We start from the raw sequence: 19,250 nt of genomic DNA, 5'->3' as shown, positions 1-19,250 counted from the left end.
GTGGCAGCAGGGACAGAGGTGACACAGGAAGCCTAGAAACAGGAGCTTTATTCTCTAGTGTGCGTACAGCGAGTTCCTTACACAATCAAGGAAATGGTTTCTCTTTCAGGCATCGACTCTTTTATCAAAAGAAAATCCATCCTGCTCAGTCCCACCCACCCTGGGCAGAAGCTGCCCTGAGCAACGCTCCTGGCCCAAAGCTAAGGGATAATGGGAGGGGGGCAGGCACACACCACTGCACCCCTACAATGCCCAGATGGCCCCAGGCCTGAGTCAGCCATGAGAGAGCGCAGCGCAGAGCAGCCACCCACACACCCACACCTCCCCTCACAGTCCCAGAGCCAGCCTGGGAGCATGTTGGGGGCTGGTGAATGGGGTGTGGCTAGGCCTGTCAGTCAAGGCCTGTGCTCAGCATCCATGACATCCAAATACTTGGCTTCAATGATTCGGGGCAGCAAGAGATAACTGCGGGGAGGAAGGGACAGGAGAAGCCTGGGTCAGAGAGAAGGCAGTGGGCACCCACCCAGCCCACCCACAGGGCCAGGCTAGGCCTCTCCTTTCCTGCCTATCCCCAGTCCGCTCACTCTCCACCCCTAGGCTGGGCTCCTCCTGCCCACCAGCCACCCAGCCCGCCCACTGTCCACCCCTAGGCTGGTTCCCTCCTCCTGGCTACCCACCTACCCCAATTCACCCATTCTCCACCCCTAGGCTGGTCCCCTCCTCCTGGCTACCCACCCACCCCAATTCACCCATTCTCCACTCTTAGGCTGTAGCCTGTACCACCCCTAGGCTGGTCCCCTCCTCTTGGCCACCCACCCCAGCCCACCCATTCTTCACTCTTAGGTGGGACCCCTTCTCCTGACAACTGCCCCTGCCTGCCCAGTCTCCGCCCCTAGACTGGACCCCTCCTGCCCACTGCCGGCCGCCTGTACCGGATGGGGATCATGGTGATCATGATGAGAGGAAAGATCATCTTCATGTAAGGCAGGGAGCTCATGCCGAAGGCGCACAGCAGCAGCAGCTGCAGCACCTGCAGGCCTGTGAAGTAGTGGATCTTCCTCTGGGGCACCCTCCGGATGTAGTGTGTTGGGGGGTACGCGGTCTGTGGGCGGCAGGGACCCGGTGTGAGTGGGCATGGGTTGTGTCCCCGCCCACGCTGCTCCCTCGCAGGGCCAAGCACTCACCTGCTCCTTGAGCAGCAGGGCCACGCGCTGGACTAGCTGGTTGCCGTCAAGGGAGGTGAGTGCAATGTAGAGGAAGAGGCCGTAGAGCACAGGCTTGGGGATCCACTGCAGTGGGACAGGCAGCAGCAGCAGGGACAGCCCCACCAGGATGCTGGCACCCAGCGAGGTCAGCCGCGTCTCCTTCACGTTCACAATCCTGCGGCGCCCCAAGGCTGAGCATCACCTCTGCGCCCCCATCCATGAGGCCTCATCCCTCCCTACGTCCCATGTAGCCTGAGGCTCCCCGCTCCTCAGGGTCCCACAGTTCTTGCCACCTCACACTCACGTCTCATAGATGTGCCCATTCTCCACGCGCTCCTCCACTAAGGCCAGGGCCCGCACGTGCAGCGGAGAGTGGGGGTAGGCGGCGTGGATCCAGGGCAGCCCGAACAGAGACAGCCCCGTGTTGATGATGGCGAGAAGCAGGAGGTCCCAGTGGTAGGCAGTGCCCTTCACCAGCCTGCAGCAGACGGGCACTGGTAGACAGAGCCCCACTCCCCGGGGCCCAGGCCTTGTCCACCTCCGCCCTCACCTGCCCTCCACACCTGTTCTCCGGTGCATTCACCAAGGCGGCCACCAAGTTCTGCTCGATAAAGAAAAGCATGGACAGCAGGAAGCCGAGACCCATGGCACTGCTGATGGCCCTCAGGGACAGCGACTGGATCTGCGCCATCGCAAACAGGCTCTCGCTGGGATTGTAGCGGAACTTGCTCACTGCAGCAGGAGACAGGCTACAGCTTACCTGCAGCGCCTGGGAGCCACCCCACGCCACCCGCTACCCAGCCCCAACTTACTCTCGATTTCCCGGAAGCCGTGGGAGCTGATGAGGGAGAAGACGAGCACTGCGATGGGCAGGGCGCAGTCAGACAGGATCTCACGCACGCAGGGGTGCAGGTAGGGGCTGGGGACAGCGGGTGCATGAGCACGACCTTCGGCCCGGGGGGCCCCTTCCCTCCCTGCACAGCCCCTCACCTCTTCTTGAACTGGTACAGGGTGTAGCCCAGCCAGAGCGTGCCCAGCATGATGAGGAGGCTGAGCACGGCAGTCGCCTGGCCTGAGTGCGTGGCCGAGGACAGCTCTGTGGGGCTGGCCAGAAAGCTGGCATTGAGGGCAGTGTGGAAGCTGGCGTTGAGGCTGGTGCCAAGGCCTGACAGGCTGATCAGGGATGGAGTCCTTTTTGAGTGGTAGTCGTCCAAGTAATGCCCATAGTAGTACTTCCAGAAGACTGTGGACACGGACCCACAGGCCTCAGCCCTCTCCAGCGCGTGGTGGGGAGGGACCCTAAGGGAAGGGGCCCTGAAGGGAGAAGGCTCCAGGGATAGGGTGGGGGGAAGGTGGGGGGGAAGGTGGGAAGGACCCTGTCTGTGCACCTGCACTCCTGCCCACTGTCCTTGTCCCATCTCTGACACCTCATCACAGTCTGCCCAGTGCCTCTGCCTCACTGCTGATCCCACCTGGGGCGGCCCTGTCACCCTCGATCGTGGGGGGATCTGCCCTCTGCCAGTCCATGGCTTCCAGAGCACCGCACCCTTGACCACGGGGGCACGCTCAGCTTGGGCTGGTCCCATCTGCCCCTCGCCGGGCCACAGTGCAGAGCCTCCCATCTCGGCTGAGTGCCCCATGCAGCAGGTGGTCCCTGGACAGACTCACTTTTGACCATGCCCTTGACAGCATCCAGCACGAACGTGATGGAAATGAAGAGGGCAATGATCTCCTCTGTCGACCTGCCAGGAGGTGATGAGCCTCATCAGAGCGAGTGTCACCAGGGGGTGGGTGGGGCAGGCCTCCCTGAGCCCCTGCAGGGTCCCCTGCTTCCTCTTGCCAGGAAGAAAACCAGGGCCCCAGTCCCTGCCCGAGTCCACCCCGGCCCCTTCGGGTATCGATATGGTGGGGGCACCCCCCTTGCCCTGTGGTTACAGGGCCTGATGCTGGCATGAGGCTGAGCCAGATGCCACGCTTGAGGGTCCCAGCAGCTCACAAAATGGCCAGTCACCTCTTGAAGAGACTCATGACCAGGCTGAGGTTAAAAAAGGCATAAAGTGCGAGGAAGAAGCTGTTCCACAGGCCCGTCCACGCGTAGAAGGAGTTGAAGTCCAGGTTGTAGTCATCACAGATGACGCGAATCACTGCAGGCAGGGGGCAGGGTGGGTCAGAGCCCAGCAGGGATTAGGGGTCTCGGGTACCATCTCCCTCCTCAGCCCCTACTGCACCCTGGATGTAGAGCGCCAGGGGCGCGGTGGTCAGCAGAATCACCAGCGGCTGCCCGGAGAAGAGCGCGTAGAGCAGGCCTCCGATGCTCTGCCCGGCTATGGTCTTCTGCACGTCTGTGGGGGTGGGGAGGTCAGGCGGGTGCCGCAGCCCAGGGCCCTGCCCAGCACACCCCCGCCCACCGCCCACCGCCCATCGCCAACCGCCAACCCCTCACCGATGGCCCCCTTCGTGTTCTCATCATTGAGGGACCCAAAAGCGATGGTGGGCAGGAGGCAGGCAAAGTAGAGGAACAGGGTGGTGGTGATGTATTTGCCCACAGCCTTGTTTTTCCCGATGATGCCTAGGAATGGGGGATGGGACAGAGGGTTTGTTGAGGATGCAGGATGGGCATGCGTGTGGTCCAGTGTCAAAAGCAGTGGTCCAGATGCGCCACGAGGCCACATACCGTCAGTGAAGTCTAGGGGGTATAAGGGGAACCTGCGTGCGATGTCCTCCCGGATGCCCTTCCCGAAAGGGACAAAGTCCTTGCACTTTGGGGGCTGTTGGAGAGAACGGAGGGCCCGTTAGCCCTGTCCAGCCCCTGCCCCCACCAACCCTGCTGGCCCTCGCCGGGCTCTACCCTTGTACCTCCTGGTGTCTGTGGGCAGAGAGGGAGACTGTGCTGTGTTCCTTTGTTCTCAGCGCCACTGGGCCGTGGCTCACCATGGTGAGCAGCTGTCTCTGATGCACCAAGGCCTCCTTGAATTCCTCCTCTGTGCGGGTCTGTAGGAGCTTCTGGCGGAAGGCGATATCCGAGAACATGGTGGCAAATGTGCGCGCGACCTCCATCGCGGTCTTAGTGCTTTTCTAGGGGTGGAGGATGGGAGTCACATCCACCACCCCTGTAGAACAGAGGAGGCTCTGCACAGGCCGAACAGGTGGAGGTGCTCTCCCCATGAACTAGCAGCAGGTTTTTTGTTTTGTTTTTTTGAGACTGGGTCTCACTGTCACCCAGGCTGCCCACTCACGGCTTATAGTAGCCTTGACCTCTCAGGCTCAAGCGATCCTCCCACGTCAGTCTCCCCAGTAGCAGGGACCACAGGCATGCACCACCATGCCAAGCAATTTTTAGTTTTTTGTAGAGATGAGGTCTCACTATGTTGTCCAGGCTGGTCTCGAACTCCTGGCCTCAAGCAATCCATCTGCCTAGGCCTCCCAACGTGCTGGGATTACAGGTGTGAGCCACTGTGCCCGGCTGCTGGTAGCAGGTCTTATTCCACAAAGTTCAGGCATTAGTGTACTCTGCCATGATTTCAACCAGGCCAGTAGATCCAGAACTACCATCGATCTATATTTTTCTTATAAACTCATGATTTTTTATAAACTTAAGATATTACTCTTGTCCTAAGCAACAAAAGTCTGTGTAATCACAGATAATGAAACCACAATGGAGAAAAATGTTTACCCAACTACATTTCCCCAGGGGTATTTGCACTGTCTGCTGGTTTGACTTTCAGAGCAGCTCCAAGCCCATCAGGTCCTCTCTCTCCTGCTTGGCCAAGGTCAAGCCTATCCATGAACCATGAGCTCAGCATCCAGTCCTCATCGCGGCAACCTGCTCATCTAGCAGCAGCATCTGCCCCTCTGTGGCTCAAAGCTGTAGTCCCAGGACACTGTGCATGTTTGCTTTAGAAGAGGCCCATGCTTCGCCGTGGCTCATGCCTGCAATCTCAGCACTTTGGGAGGCTGAGGCAGGCGGATCACTTGAGGTTAGGAGTTCGAAAGCAGCCTGGCCAACATGGTGAAACCCTGTCTCTACTAAAAATACAAAATAATTAGCTGGGCTGGAATTTTTGGGTGGTGCTCGCCTGTAGGTCCAGTTATTTGGGAGGCAGAGGTTGCAATGAGTTGAGATCACACCACTGCACTCCAGCCTGGGCAGCAGAGCGAGACAGTCTCAAAAAATTAAAAACAAACAAAAACACAAAACCTCGAAAGAACAGACCCATGCCCCTGAGAGGAGCCCGGTGTCAGGGGCTAGGGCATCGGCCTCAAGGCACCAGGCTTTTACTCAGCTCTGGCTATTGCTCCTTCTGTCTGGGCACCCTGCTGAGGGCCACTCCCTCCAACCCAGGGGCTGCCTTTCCTCTGTCACCAGCATAGTAGCATTTGGGAAGGTTCCCGGCATGTCTGAAATCCCTGGGAGGGCTATCCCCCTGAGCATCCGCTTTGCCTATAGAAGGCCAGGGGCAGAGGCACGAGAAGCTAAGGGAAGCTGAAGCTGAAGGCCTTGCTAAGGCCTTGGGAGGGATGGTCTCCTGGCAATCATCTGTTGAGATTTGTTAAATCTTTTTCCTTAAAAAACTCCCAAAATTGTATCAATTCCAGCTCCCACAAAAAGCATGGTGTCCCAGCCAGTGGGTATGTAGCCTAGGAAGGAGCAGGGACTCAGCCAGCAAATCACAAAGTCAGCCAAGTTGAAGAAGGGCTGGGGGGGCAGGCAGGCCAAAGGAAGGCCCCACGTTTGAATAAGGATAGTGATCAAAAGCATTTCCTTTCAGTCAAGAAGGAAATACAACCTTTTGGGCAACCCCTGGGGAAATGAGGACTTGCCAGGCCTAGCAAGATGTTTCTGACACAACCGCAGGGCTGAGGTGGAAGGAGGGGTAAGGATCAGGCCTTCAGAGGCCAAGACAGGTGAGAGGGGCCCCCAGGAGAGGGTGGGTAACCTGGGATCCTTCTTCCTCCCCAGGACACAGACCCCAAGACCCCCACTCACCATCTTGGGTGGCGCCAGCACCAAGATGACGAACCGAACCTCACAGGAATTCTCCCCCCAGTTCTGTGGGCGAACCAGGCGGCTGATGCACACGTGCCGCTTCTGTAGGGCCTTCATGGTGCAGCTGGCAGGGGTGGGGAGGACACAGTGACACTTGCACCCTGGGGGGCTGGGGCTCCCCCACCTGGAACCCCCTTGACCTTGACCCCTGGTGACCTCTGCTAGGGAGGGAAAAGAAGACCAAAGGGGATGGAGTGCTCCGACCCTCTTCTCCCAGGTTGGGTGGGCGGCCAAAGCCCTGGCACTCACTGGGCCGGCTTCTGTAGGGAACAGGGGACACGGGATGCCCAGTTGCGCTGTGACAAGAAGGGGGGGCCAAGTGGCCTGGCAACTCACATGATGCAGAGCCATGACTGCTGGTACTGCACCCCTGTGACTGTGGCGGTGACCCCTTGGATGGTATCTGACAGCAGGTGGACTGAGGACAGAGCAATGGGGAGGGTGGGTCAGTGGCCCCTTCTGACGCCCACACCGGGGGTTGGGAGATCGGCCTCACCTTTACCCTGCATGGGGGCCCCGGCGTCGGTGAAGAGCATGGCCATGAGCAGGTCCAGGTTGCAGTTGGGCTCCGCGTCGTCAGGGTCCTGGGCAAAGCGGCGAAGCATGGCCCGCAGCACATTATCCAGGGAGGTGGCCGGCTCGTTCAGGATGATGCTGGCCTGTGCCAGGAAGCCATCTAGGTCGCGGTGGGCACGGATCTCTTCCTTGAAGTTCTTTAACTTCAGGTACTGAGGGGACCCCAGGGACAAAACCACAGGGGCCCATGAATGAGACGCTGTCACCATCTGGCCCCTCCCACCCAGCCGGCTGCAGCAGCCTAGTCCCCAGCCCTGGGCTGGAGTGAGCTCCCTGTTGAGCTGCTCCTGGAGGCATGGGAAGAGGGGAGCAGCAGGAGGACTCTCAGGGAAGCCACTGCCTCAGCCCCCAGGTAGAGACCCCAGAACCACCTGCAGGACGGACCGCTCACCTTGCGGGAGGTGTGCAGGAGCACACAGCCACCGGAAGTCGCTTCATTCTCTGCTGGAGAAAAACGGGGAGGGCTGAGGGTGCCGCCTCCTCCTCAGGTCTTAGTAAGGCGGGTCACACCTTCCCAGGCCGGTGCCCTCCCCAGCCTGCCCCTGCTGCAGCCCCCGTACCAGCATTGGCGGCCTGCATCTCAAGGTTCACATTGACAAAAAAACGGATGCTCTCGCCAGACACGATGGAGGAGTTGACGGTGTCGAAGCCCTCATCCCCCAGGATGTCCTCTCGGGCATCACAGTTGTCATCTGTGTCACACTTGTAGTAGCCTAGAGACCCAGTGACCCCCAAGAAAAGACCCCCAAGAGCAAGAGGGCCTGGCTGTTAGTGCCATACACAGAAAGGAGGGGCTCCAAGCCCAAGGAACAGGGACCCCTGGACTGTCCCACTCTCGGGCCGTGGTAGGAGAGGCCATCCCACAGGCCAGGAAGGCAGCTTCTAGTCCCACACAGTGACTCTCCGGCATTACCCAGCTGCTGGGACCAGGACCCTGAATGGCTCTGACCCTTCAGTGTGAGAAAAACATGTCCACTCCAGACACGTCGGGGCTGGCACAGAGTACAAGAATGAAGAGAGGGCAGGGCGCGGTGGCTCACACCTATAATCCCAGCACTTTGGGAAGCCGAGGCGGGCGGATCACAAGGTCAAGAGATCGAGACCATCCTGGCCAACATGGTGAAACCCCATCTTTACTAAAAATACAAAAATTAGCTGGGCGTGGTGGCACGCGCCTATAGTCCCAGCTACTTGGGGGGCTGAGGCAGGAGAATTGCTTGAACCCAGGAGGTGGAGGTTGCAATGAGCCAAGGTTGTGCCACTGCACTCCAGCCTGGCACCTGGCGACAGAGTAAGACTCTGTCTCAAAAAAAAAAAAAAAAAAAAAAAGGATGCAGATGAGACTTCCCTGCCTGTCCCCACCCTCCCCAAGTAGGGGACACAGGGAAGACAGAGAAGCTGCAGTATCCATGTGACACACACACACACGCATGCTGCCTGTGGGCACAGGGTCTTAGAGCTCCTCCTCAGGAGGGCAGGTGGGGAGAAGCATCAAGACTGAGACCCAGGTATCAGACAGCCTAGGAAGCAGGAAAGCCAGGGAAACAGCCAGGGGCTGCCAGGGGAGAGGATCCCAAGGCCTCACGTCAGCCCTGCCCCTGTTGTGCCCCTCCCTCATGGAGAGTGAGGGTGTGTCCTGGCACCTGGGGGATGTGGGACTCCAGAGCTGAGAGCCTGCTCCCCTTTCTCTTGGTCGGCCCCTCAATTCCTGCAGCTGGTTCACAGCACAACCCTCTTCCTACAGGAAGATTTCCTGGTTACATGCAAATATTCCTCTGCCTAAGCCCTGCGATGGCTCCCTGCAGCCTACAGATCACAGCCTGAGCCAGCCCTGCTTCCCCTGCCCTGACCACTAGCTCCTCAGGCCAGTTGGTCAGCACCCCAGGCATGCCAGGTCCTGTCCTCCAAGTTGAGGACTTTCCTCCCTGGAGGGCCTTTTTTGGAACCTCCTCCTCCAGGAAGTCCTCCTAGGTCCCTGCCTCACCCCTGGCCACTGGCAGCTCTTCCTGTCTTGTAGGTCCCCTAAGGTTCCCCACTTGTGGATACTCCCAGGAAAGGGGCTGCTGTAGCCCAGACCCTACCGATGCCTGACAGACACCTGTGCAGAAACAGGGACAGGTCAGCAGCACGCCTACACCTGCCAGGGAGTGACTCACCCTGACTCATTTCCACTCCTGCCGCCAGTTTCCCTGGTACATCCCAGGCCCTGTTCCCTGTGTTCTGAGTTTAACCTGGGCCCCTTCTAGGCAGGAGGCCCTAATGCCTCCTGAGTCAAAGCCTCCAGGGACTGGTGACCCCCAGGCCCAGGTCTGCACTACCTCCAGAGCCCAGAGAAGAACTATTAGGTCAAAAGACATCCTCGCTGCTTTGGTTCACCTCCCCGTGTCAGGCTTGCCTTGTTGAAACTGTCTGGTTTCTCTGGCCCCAACTTGTCCCAGCCTCCCCTCTGCCCCTCAACAAGCACCCGCTAGTCTCCGGCACTGCCCTTCACACAGCCCCATTCTTCCCCCATTCTTCCCGATATCCTGAGCTCTACCTTAGGCTTAGTGCTCAGGTCCCCTAGGTCAAGGACTTGCCCAGCTGACACTACCAGGTCCCCGGAGGGCTCCTGTAATGCCAAGTCCTCATCCCAGCCCATACCTATCCTGCCCACCAGCAGCCTCACACATAGAGCCCCCACGTCCTGGGGGCCCTGGGTAAGGGCGTATCAGCCCTGGGTCTACGCACTGACCCAAAACCAACCCTCGATGGCCAGGCCACTCATGGGGCTGGGCACAGGACGCAGCCTGAAGCCAGCCCGGAGACATGGGGAAGAAGACAGCTAGACTGGTACAAGGAGGGGCAACAGAAAGGTACCCAACATACTGCAGCACAGAGGCCTTATATTTCTTTAAAGAGACGACAGCCACTCCCCGCAGGGCTGAGTGACGACAGAGGGATGGGGCATACAGAATTCTTGCCCCAAGGCTAGTCAGATAACAGGCCACTGTCACAGAAAACCTCGGGGAAGAACCCCAGAGGGTCCACTTGGTCCGTGTAGCCCAGGAGAAGGGGCGGCCTGCCCTCCCAGGTGCACCGGGGACCCGCCCATGTCCAGCCTCCCGGAGAGTGGGAGCCAAAAGCATTCCAGCACTAGAGTGGTCTAACAGGCCGCCAAAGCCACAGGACTCTGGTGGGTGGGCTACACACCCCGGAGGCTTTTGCCGGAGAAGCTCTCTGCCCACGCACACTCCCCGAGAGGTACTCACTTGAATCCTCGAAGTATCCATTCCGCGACATGGTGGGAGAGTTTTCTGCAAGGGAAGCCGAAAGGTCACCAGCCCCATGGACCAGCCCTGGACCTCCTTCCTGTGTGCACCTGTCTTCCCCGCCCCCCCACCTGGCTGATTCCTTCACTCTTCCCAGGGATGCAACCCGGCCACCCTAGGGAGAAAGGGAAGCAGGGGAGGGGGCCCGATGAGGAGCAGGGGAAGCCAGTTTTAATCTCAGAAATTCAATTCCTTAGCCCATCTGCTAGGGGCTGCCCAGGCGGGCCAGAGGCGAGGAGGGGAGACGTTCTCGGGATGTCTTCCCACGGAATTAGTACCAGTACCATGTTCGCTAATCCAGGCTTTCCTGGCAGAACCCTGCCTAGCTGCAGCGGGAGGAAGGGACTGGGCCGGGGCGGGCCTCAGGCGATCTCTCCGCACATCACTCCTCTCCCTCTCAGACGGGTCCCGGGGGCCATGAACGCCCACTGCAGGCGCAGTTCCCCCGACCCCCGTCATGCACCCGGGGTCACACGGGGGCCGACAGGCAACGGTCTCCTGCCCTGGGACCGCATCCCGGTCGCCTAGAAGGCAGAGCCGTTGGTCCAAAAGGGAGAACAATCGGGGGTGGGAGGAGTGTCTGAGGGACACATGGGTCGGGGGAGGCTGTGCCCTCCCGGGCCGGGCCCCGGATGGTCCCGGCTGTTTGTGACTCGCTGTCAGAGGAAGGAAGCGACAGGAGGGGCCACATGCACGAGAGGAAAGCGCCTCCAGATTCGGAGACCCCGGGGGTCGGGGCGCAGGATGTGGATGTCGGCGCGAGGCGGGAGCCGGGGCCGCATCCAAAAGTGGGGGGCGGGGGCGCTGGGGCGCGTCCCAGGCCGCGGGAGGGATAGCGGCCGAGGGCGACGAAGGTCTGGGAGGGGTGGGCCAGGGCACACCCCGCTTCAGTCCACGCGGCCCACGTGCAGGTAAAGGGTCGTACAAACCCGGGTCCTGGTAGGGACCCCGGGCTGACCCTCGGGTGTCAGAGCAAGGGAGAAACCGCTGTGGCCGCGCAGGGCACGGTCAGGGCGCCCGGGACCCCCAAGAGCGGAGGACCCCACCGCGGTGCCGGGCAGGAAGGTGCTCGGGCAGAAGGTAAGAAGAAACCTTCCGAGGCGGCGGCGGGCCGGGCTCCCAAAAGCTCGGCGCTCGGGGTGCTGGGAGCCCCACAGCTCCGCCCTGCCCACTTTGGAGCTCCCTGCCCTCGACTCGCTGCATCATCTGTTCAGACCTGGTAAGAAATTCAAGACGGCGACAGCAGAGCCCTAATGAAACCAAGCGCTCAGGGGCCGCGAAGCCGCGCCCGGGCCTCCCGCACCCGCGCCCTCTTCCCCGTGGCTGGGATCCCCGCAGCCGTCTGGCCCACTCGCCCGGGCCCGCGCAGGCCGACGGCATCCGCGCTGTCCTGGTACCCCCGACGGCTCCGCGTCCCCGCCCAGCCGGCCTCAGTGGCGGAGACCCGGGCGGCCTTCCCCCGTGCCCCCTGTTTCAGGCACCCACCGCACGGCTGGAGATGGAACACGCGCCTGGTGGCCGCGGCCATGGCACACTCGCGCCCTCACGCCCGGGCTCCTCACGCCGCGCTCCGGCGCTTCGGGACCCCAAACTCGGCGACTCGGGCGGGCCAGCGGCGGGAGCCGGCGACACACCCCCGCGCCGCGCCTGGGTCCTAATGCCGCTCAGACGCCCCGCCCGGGGGCGGGAGCCACAGCTGCAGAGAGCTGGGACCCGGCCGCCCGCCCCGCGCCCCCACCCGCAGGAGGCTGCTCCTGCCGGACTGGGCCGCTCCCCGCCGCCGCCGCTGCTTGGCCCGACTGAGTAGACCCGGCCCCTTCGAGCCTGTGCGCAGCAGACCCGGCGGACCCAGCGTCGCTGGGTTAGGGGCTGGGCGGGGCCGGGGAGCTTCTGGGAAGACGCTCGACGGGCTCACGGGCCCACGGGCCCACGGAGCTGTGCGACTGAGGCAGACCCTGGGAGGGCTTCCCCCGCGTCCGCTTTAAGTACACGGCCGGCCCCTGTCTCCTCCTTTCGGCCGGGGACCTCCGCAGGGCCACGCCCGCTGGCTGCCCCGCCTCCTGCATTTATCCCATGGCTCTGGCCGCAGGTCCTCTTCCTCCTCCAGGAAGCGCGCCCCGACTGACTCGACGGGCCGGCGAGCAATCCCCGAGCTACTCCCTGGCCCGCTGAGCCGGCACTCTCCGAGCTCGGTTGCTTTGGGTTTGCTCGCTGCGAGCCTCGCAACTTATCTACCGCCCTCCTCGCGACCTCGGTCTTCTCTTAGGTCAAGGTCATGGTTCGCGGCCTCTTCCCTTCCCAAAATGGCCCCTGCGCCCGTCCCCTTTCCTGGACCGGCCGGGGACTCGCCTTCTCGGGCGCTTAGTCTCCTGCGAGTGTGGGTGCGCGCGCTGCGATGGGGTCTCGCAAATGCAGCCGGTGCGACGAACCCCTGGCCTGATCCACGGTGGCTTCCTAGTAAAAGGCTCCACAGCCCTCGGAAACGGAACACGCGGCTCCGTAAAGCGCTAACCAACCTCCTGACCCCTCCGGCCGTCAGCGCTTTCCGGCTTAGCCGCGCTGGGACAGAGTCCTCGGCCACTGTCCCCAGCCATCGAAGAGGGACGGGGTGGTGGGTGGTGGGCAGGCCGGGGCAAACCCATCTCTGCGAAGGAAGGGCTCCTGGCGCGTTGGGGAAGCCTCAGGCATAGATTGGGTGAGCCAGGCCGGCCCATTCCGCTCCCGGCAAGGTAAGAGCGCATTAGGAGCAGAGCCCTGGAATGCTCCTCTTGGCGACGGATGGCCTGGGGCTGCGCGACGGCCCGAGCACACCAGCTCCTCCGCTACTCCAGGAGGTCTTGTGGGAGATCCCTACCCCAAGACCTGCAACTGACTTGGGGCTGACCACATGCTATTTACTCAGGGGTGACTCTGGAGAGACACCGGGTCATACTGAGCACCCCTTGGGACCTTCTCTAGACGCCCTCTACCTAGAGCTCCACTCCAGGCACTGACTCCCGGGTGGCCTGTGGAGGCTGAGGGGGAGCTGAAGGACACAGGCAGATGTCGTCCCTGGAGCATGGCTGCATGGGTGGCATGCAGGCTGGACCCCTGAAAAGCCACCTTGCCACCCCCAGCCTCTCCCATCCGGGAATGCCTTGGTTTCTGCATCTGCCTCCCACCAGCTCCCAAACACCTGGTCCTTCCAACCCACTTGTTCCAGGAAAGCCCCTGGAATGGAGGGTGCTTCCCCTTACCACAGCCTCCTGTGCCCTCCTCAAAGGACCTCCGCCCACTGAGGAAAGAGGAGCCCACCGCCAAGCCTCCCCCAGACTCCCCCAGTCGGCTATGGTCCCCCTCTGTCCCTTCCCTGGCTGTCTCTCAAAGGAACTGGCACTGAGCCCTTCTCTGCTTCACCTGTGCTCTACCCCTGTGGTTCTGTTCCCTGGGCCCTCCTGGAGGGAACCCCTGAGGCCCATGCCCCTGCTGCCTCCAGACTGACCCTGTTTCAGAGGCTGTTTCCTTCAGCCCTCCCACCTGCCCCTGTCCTGTGTAGATCAGACACTGAGGCCAAATACAGGCGCCCCAGATCTCCTGGGCTGTGCCCCACTGGGTCCTTACACAGGAAGGCAGGTTGAGGGACCCAGATGCAGGCACACAGTCCCCATTCATTCCCTCCCTTGGGGTCTCAGACTCCACTGGGCTGTGGATATGAAACTGTGACCCCTGGGTTCCACACGGTGCACTTAACAGTTTTCTACTGTCCTGCCCTGATGCCACTTACCTTGCCTGCGGATTGTAAAATCTGGGGTGAGATCTCATTTTTAGGCCAGGCCTGGTGGCTCACGCCTGTAATCCCAACACTTTGAGAGGCAGAGAGAGATGGGAGGATTGCTCAAGCTCAGGAGTTTGAGACCAGCCTGGGCAACACAGAATTTTAGTAGAGAAATCCCATCTCTACTAAAATCACAAAAACTTAGCCGGCATGTTGGCACGCTTCTGTGGTCCCAGCCACTCAGGAGGCTGAGGTGGGAGGATTGTTTGAGACAGGGAGGTCAAGGCTGCAGTGAGTCAAGACTGCATCACTGCACTCCAGCCATGGTGACAAAGGGAGACCTTGTCTCAAAAAAATAAATAAGTCTCATTTTGAAAACAAAACAGGCCGCGTGCAGTGGTTTGCGCCTGTAATCCCAGCACTTTGGGAGGCCGAGGCAGGCGAATCACAAGTTCAGGAGTTCGAGACCAGCTTGGACAACATGGTGAAACCCCATCTCTACTAAAGATACAAAAAGTAGCTTTGCGCAGTGGCAGTATCATAGCCAATGAGGTTTATCCAAAGCGCAATTATTGCTAATTGAAAACTTTTCCCAATACCCCGCCGTGACGACTTACAGTACAGTCGACACTGGCAATTTTTGACAGTCTCTACGGAGACTGATAAAAAGAAAAAAAGAAAAAAAAGAAAAATACAAAAAGTAGCTGGGTGTAGTGGCAGGTGCCTGTAATCCCAACTATTTGGGAGGCTGAAGCAGGAGAATCACTTGAACCTGGGAGGCAGAGGTTTGCAGTGCCCTGAGATCACATCACTGCACTCCAGCCCAGGCGACAAAGTGAGACTCCATCTCAAAACAACAAAAACCCAAAACATTTCCTTAGAGCCCCTTCCCCTCCGGGTGCTGCCTTATCCCTCAGCTACATTTAAGAGGAAATTTCTCCAGAGCTCCGTGCCCCTCCTGCTACGTCTCTTCAACCCACTTATACTTGTCTTTTGTCCTCACCACACCACTGAAACTGCTGCTGCACAGGTCACTCTACCTTGGCTTTCTTGCCCTCCCTCCAGCAGTACCTAGTACCATACAGGCCTCTGCTTTCCTTTTTATTTTATTATTATTTTTTATGGTGTCAGTGTCATTTGCCAAGGGGCCCCCTTTTTCTTTTTCTTTTCTTTTCTTTTTTTTTTTTTTTCAGACAGTGTCGCTCTGTCACCCAGGCTGGAGTGCAATGGCACAATCTTGGCTCACTGTAACCTCTGCCTTCTGGGTTCAAGCGATTCTCCTGCCTCAGCCTCTCGAGTAGCTGGGATTACAGGCGCGGGCCACCATGCCGAGCTGATTTTTGTATTTTTAGTAGAGACGGGGTTTCATCACATTGGCCAGGCTGGTCTTGAACTCCTGACCTCAAGTGATCCATCTGCCTTGGTCTCCCAAAATGCTAGGATTACAAGCGTGAGCTACCGAGCCTGGGGGACCCCTTTATCTTGCAACATTTATTTCTTGTCCTCCCACCTCCCTCTGACCGGGTGCTCAACGTTGGCCTGCCCAGATCTTTCCCTGCATCCAGGGCTCTCCACCAGCCACAGCTGACTGTTAAATGTCACATCTCATGTCCGCACACCACAGGCTCTTTAGCCCTCCTCCCCCTGTGGCTAATAGACAATTCAAATGAAATTCAGGGGAAATAGGGTTTCTGGCCAGGCACTGTGGCACACGGCTGTAATTCCAGCACTTTGGGGGGCCAAGGTAAGTGGATCACCTGAGATCAGGAGTTCAAGACCAGCCTGGCCAACATGGTGAAACCCCATCTCCACTAAAAATACAAAAATTAGCCAGGCATGGTGGTGCATGCCTGTAGTCCCAGCTATAAGGGAGGCTGAGGTGGGAGGATTGCTTGAACCTAGGAGGTGGAGGCTGCAATGAGCCAAGATCACATCACTGCACTCCAACATGGGTGACAGAGTGAGATGCTGACTTAAAAAAAAAATCGGCTTCTGAGTCTGCCATCCATCCAGCAGCCCCAGACCTGGGGGTCGGCCCAACTCATCCACATCTAATCCATGAGCAGATTTTCTTCAAATTAGAGCTAGAATCCGCCCACTTGCACCTGCAGCCTGGTCCATCATCTGTCTCTGACTGGTTCAATCTCTACTTCTAGCGGCTTCTCCAACACATAGGAAAGAAAAATGCCAAACTCCCTGCTGTGGCCTACATAGGGGGCTGCTGTACAGCCTGGCCCCTGCCTAGTCCCCCACTTCATCTCACACCTCTTGCTCCCAGGAGAGCGCTGCTCCAGCCACAATGGCTGCTGGGGCTGTTCCTCCGCCCACCAGCCTGCAGCCCCTGCCTGCTTCCAGAACTTGAGTCTGTAGGCTGGAATTCATGAGCTTTTACTGAAGCTCATTTCATTCTGCAGGTCTCAGAGGCCTTGGTCTGCAGGTTCCATGGCCACACCATCTAAGGTTCCTGCTGTGCTTCTGTCACAGACCTTCGTGGCCTCTAACTCTAGCATGGCTTCCTTCATCCTTCTTACTGTACTGCTGGGTCCTGTCTCCCTGTGAGCTCCCAGAAAGCAGGACTGAGTTTCTCCTCAGCCAGTGCAGCACTGCATATAGTAAGTGCTCAATAAAAACAAAAAGTAGGCCAGGTGTGGTGGCTCACGCCTGTAATCCCAGCACTTTGGGAGGCTGAGGCGGGTGGATCACCTAAGATAAGGAGTTCAAGACCAGCCTGACCAACATGGTGGAACCCTGTCTCTACAAAAATATAAAAATTAGCCGGCATGATGGTGGGTGCTTGTAATCCCAGCTACTTGGGAGGCTGAGGCAGGAGAATCGCTTGAACCCTGGAGGCAGAGGTTGCAGTGAGCTGAGATGGTGCCATTGCATTCCAGCCTGGGTGACAGAATGAGACTCCATCTCAAAACAAAAACAAAAAGTAAACCAGGCGCAGTGGCACATACCTATAATCCCAGCTACTAGGGAAGATGAGACAGAAGGATCCCTTGAGCCCAGGAGTGTTGAGACCAGCTTAAGCAACATAGGGAGACCCGCTCATCTCAAAACAAACAAAAACCCAAAGGAGCATTAAAGGCAGCTCCAGCCATCTGCCTGCCTCGGCCTCCCAAACTGCGATTACAGGCGTGAGCCATGGCAGTCGGCCAAGTCCTATTTTTTTTCAGAGAGTTCCCCTTTTGTTGCCAGGCTGGAGTGCAATGGCATGATCTCAGCTCTCTGCAACCTCCGCCTCCTGGGTTTAAGAAATTCTCCTGCCTCAGTCTCCTCAGCAGCTGAAATTATACGTGCCTGCCACCATGCCCAGCTAATTTTTTTGTATTTTTCATAGAGACAGGATTTCACTTTGTTGGCCATGCTGGTCTCGAACTCTCAACCCCAGGTGATCTGCCTGCCTTAGCCTCCCAAAGTGCTGAGATTACAGGTGTGAGCCACCATGCCTGGCCGGCTAAGTCCTTTTATGTCTACCTTGGGTCTGCAGCATCCTGGCTGCCGTAGCCTTCCTTGGACCCTTGACAGGCATGGCTTTCCACACCTCACAGCCAGCAGCTCTCCTAGAAGTCCCAGCTACCTGGGAGGCTGAGGCAGGAGAATTGCTTCAACCCGGGAGGCGGAGGTTGCAGTGAGCCTAAATCGTGCCACTGCACTCAAGCCGGGGTGACAAAGCGACACTCTGTCTCAAAAAAAAAAAAAAAAAAAAAAAAAAAAAATCCATCACCTGCTACCTGAGGAAGAATTCTAGCTGGTGAATTCTGGGTAGGGTGTCACCTCCTGACCATCTTTCTGTGTCCCTCATGTCCTCCTCACCCATGGCTCTCCTTTTCGCTGGTCCCCATCCTGCTCAGGGGCCTGGAACTCACCCTCCGGTGCTGACATGGCCTGAGGCTCCATCCAGGTCATTCTCCCTTCTGTCCCCAACTCCTCCCAGGAAGTTGGAGGCACAGGGGAGAGAGAGGTAGTGGGAAAGCCCAGGGTGACACCCTGGAGCAAGACCTCCAGCCTCTTTAGATTTCTGACTATTGTTATCTGTAAAATAATTTGGAATGGAGTTTTTGTAGCTAGAAAATTCCATGAATTATATCTCAAACTGAAATAATCTTATCAAACCATCTTTCCATTTCCTGTTATTATTTCTCTATTTGTACATTCATCCAGGCATGAAATTTCAGAGTAAAGATGTAAAGTTTGTTTTAATTTTTTTTTTTTTGAGATGGAGTTTCGCTCTGTTGCCCAGGCTGGAGTGAAGTAGCGGATCTTGGCTCACTGCAACCTCTGCCTCCTGGGTTCAAGCAATTCTGCCTCAGTTACCCAAGTAGCTGAGAGTACAGGCATGTGCCACCATACTCGGCTAATTTTTGTATTTTTAGTACAGACGGGGTTTCATTCAGGCTGGTCTTGAACCTGACCTCGTGATCCACCCATCTCTGCCTCGCAAAGTGCTGGGATTACAGGCATGAGCCACCATGCCCAGCCTGAGATATAAAGTTTTTTAAACATGTTCAGTCATGAGAGGAAAACAGAAACTTTATTGCTGGAGGAAAAGCAGTCATAATTTGTGGGATAAAATGAAAATATATTCACATTTTATTTGGTTAATTTTTTTTTTTTTTACAGATTTACAGTCATTTTTGAGTAGGACATAAAATGAATTGAACCCAATGTAATTTTGAAAAAAACCAAACTTGTTTAGCTGGTCAATCTAGGAATGCAAAGGCCTGGGAAAAACAGGAATGATTTGTGGATAAACAAATTTATTTTTCTTCAAATTTTTAGAGAATGAAACAAAAAAAGTCTTTGGATTCATTTCAAAACATTGGGTTTTTTTCCGCTTGGGGTTTTTCCACTTTTACCTCGAGGTCATCTCCTTAGCTGTTGCCTCTTAGTCACTGTCTTGTCAATTGTTCCTTCTAAGCGGCTCTCCAGTTGGTTCACTTCTCACCTCCACCCAGGAGGAGCAGCAGCCCATTCCTCACATTATGGTCTCCAGGACCTTTTTCTTTTCTTTCTTTCTTTCTTTTTTGTAACCTTTCTTTTGTTTAAGAAAAATAGATTCTTGACCTGCATGGTGGCTCACACCTGTAATCCCAGCACTTTCGGAGTCCAAGGCCGGTAGATCACAAGTTCAGGAGTTCGAAACCAGCCTGGCCAACATGACGAAACCCCGTCTCTACTAAAAATACAAAAAATTATCTGGCGTGATGGTGCGTGCCTGTAGTCCCAACTACTCAGGAGGCTGAGGCAGAATTGTTTGAACCTGGGAGGCAGAGGTTGCAGTGAGCTGAGATGGTGCCACTGCACTCTAGCCTGGGTGACACGGTGACACTCTGTCTCAAAAAAAAAAAAAAATA

The 19,250-nt window shown here is 57.7% G+C and overlaps 1 protein-coding gene and 1 non-coding gene across 3 annotated transcripts; one reads left to right on the top strand and one right to left on the bottom strand.

Annotated features, from left to right (window-relative positions):
* Positions 1-29: 29 nt before the first annotated feature.
* SLC4A11 (solute carrier family 4 member 11) lies at positions 30-10,688 on the bottom strand. 2 transcript variants are annotated; one of them, XM_012455350.2, is made up of 20 exons: positions 10,421-10,688; positions 10,077-10,121; positions 7,389-7,541; positions 7,220-7,269; positions 6,749-6,980; positions 6,589-6,670; positions 6,193-6,316; positions 4,062-4,280; positions 3,880-3,973; positions 3,649-3,774; positions 3,434-3,547; positions 3,217-3,349; positions 2,874-2,947; positions 2,196-2,448; positions 2,018-2,124; positions 1,769-1,937; positions 1,510-1,683; positions 1,185-1,380; positions 933-1,102; positions 30-465 (listed from the first exon to the last, which is right to left on the bottom strand). In XM_012455350.2, exons 1-20 carry the CDS (start codon positions 10,593-10,595, stop codon positions 396-398), a joined length of 2,760 nt encoding a protein of 919 aa, XP_012310773.2. In that variant the 5' UTR covers positions 10,596-10,688; the 3' UTR covers positions 30-395. The 2 variants fall into 2 exon arrangements, with proteins under 2 accessions (XP_012310773.2, XP_064238346.1); XM_064382276.1 differs by having other exon boundaries at positions 7,220-7,272; positions 10,077-10,511.
* A 3,720-nt stretch (positions 10,689-14,408) lies between these two features.
* LOC135277182 (U4 spliceosomal RNA) lies at positions 14,409-14,549 on the top strand. Its single transcript, XR_010344767.1, has one exon. It is a non-coding gene; the product is annotated as a U4 spliceosomal RNA (small nuclear RNA).
* Positions 14,550-19,250: the final 4,701 nt, after the last annotated feature.

The sequence above is a fragment of the Aotus nancymaae genome, unplaced genomic scaffold (assembly GCF_030222135.1).
Source record: "Aotus nancymaae isolate 86718 unplaced genomic scaffold, 86718_ANA_hifiasm-v0.15.2.pri h1tg000029l, whole genome shotgun sequence".
In the NCBI taxonomy this organism is placed as follows: Eukaryota; Metazoa; Chordata; class Mammalia; order Primates; family Aotidae; genus Aotus; species Aotus nancymaae.
Note: the sequence above shows the minus strand (reverse complement) of the source record. Positions and strands in the feature narration are given on the sequence as shown.

Bases quoted from the DNA above. Each gene is read 5' to 3' on its own strand.
- SLC4A11 (XM_012455350.2), bottom strand. From the start codon at position 10,595: ATGACGGGGGTCGGGGGAACTGCGCCTGCAGTGGGCGTTCATGGCCCC. The intron at 6,671-6,748 runs GTGAGGCCGATC...CTCTGTCCTCAG, and splicing joins GGCCCCCATGCAGGGTAAAG to TCCACCTGCTGTCAGATACC. The intron at 1,103-1,184 runs GTGAGTGCTTGG...TGCCGCCCACAG, and splicing joins CCCTGCTGCTCAAGGAGCAG to ACCGCGTACCCCCCAACACA.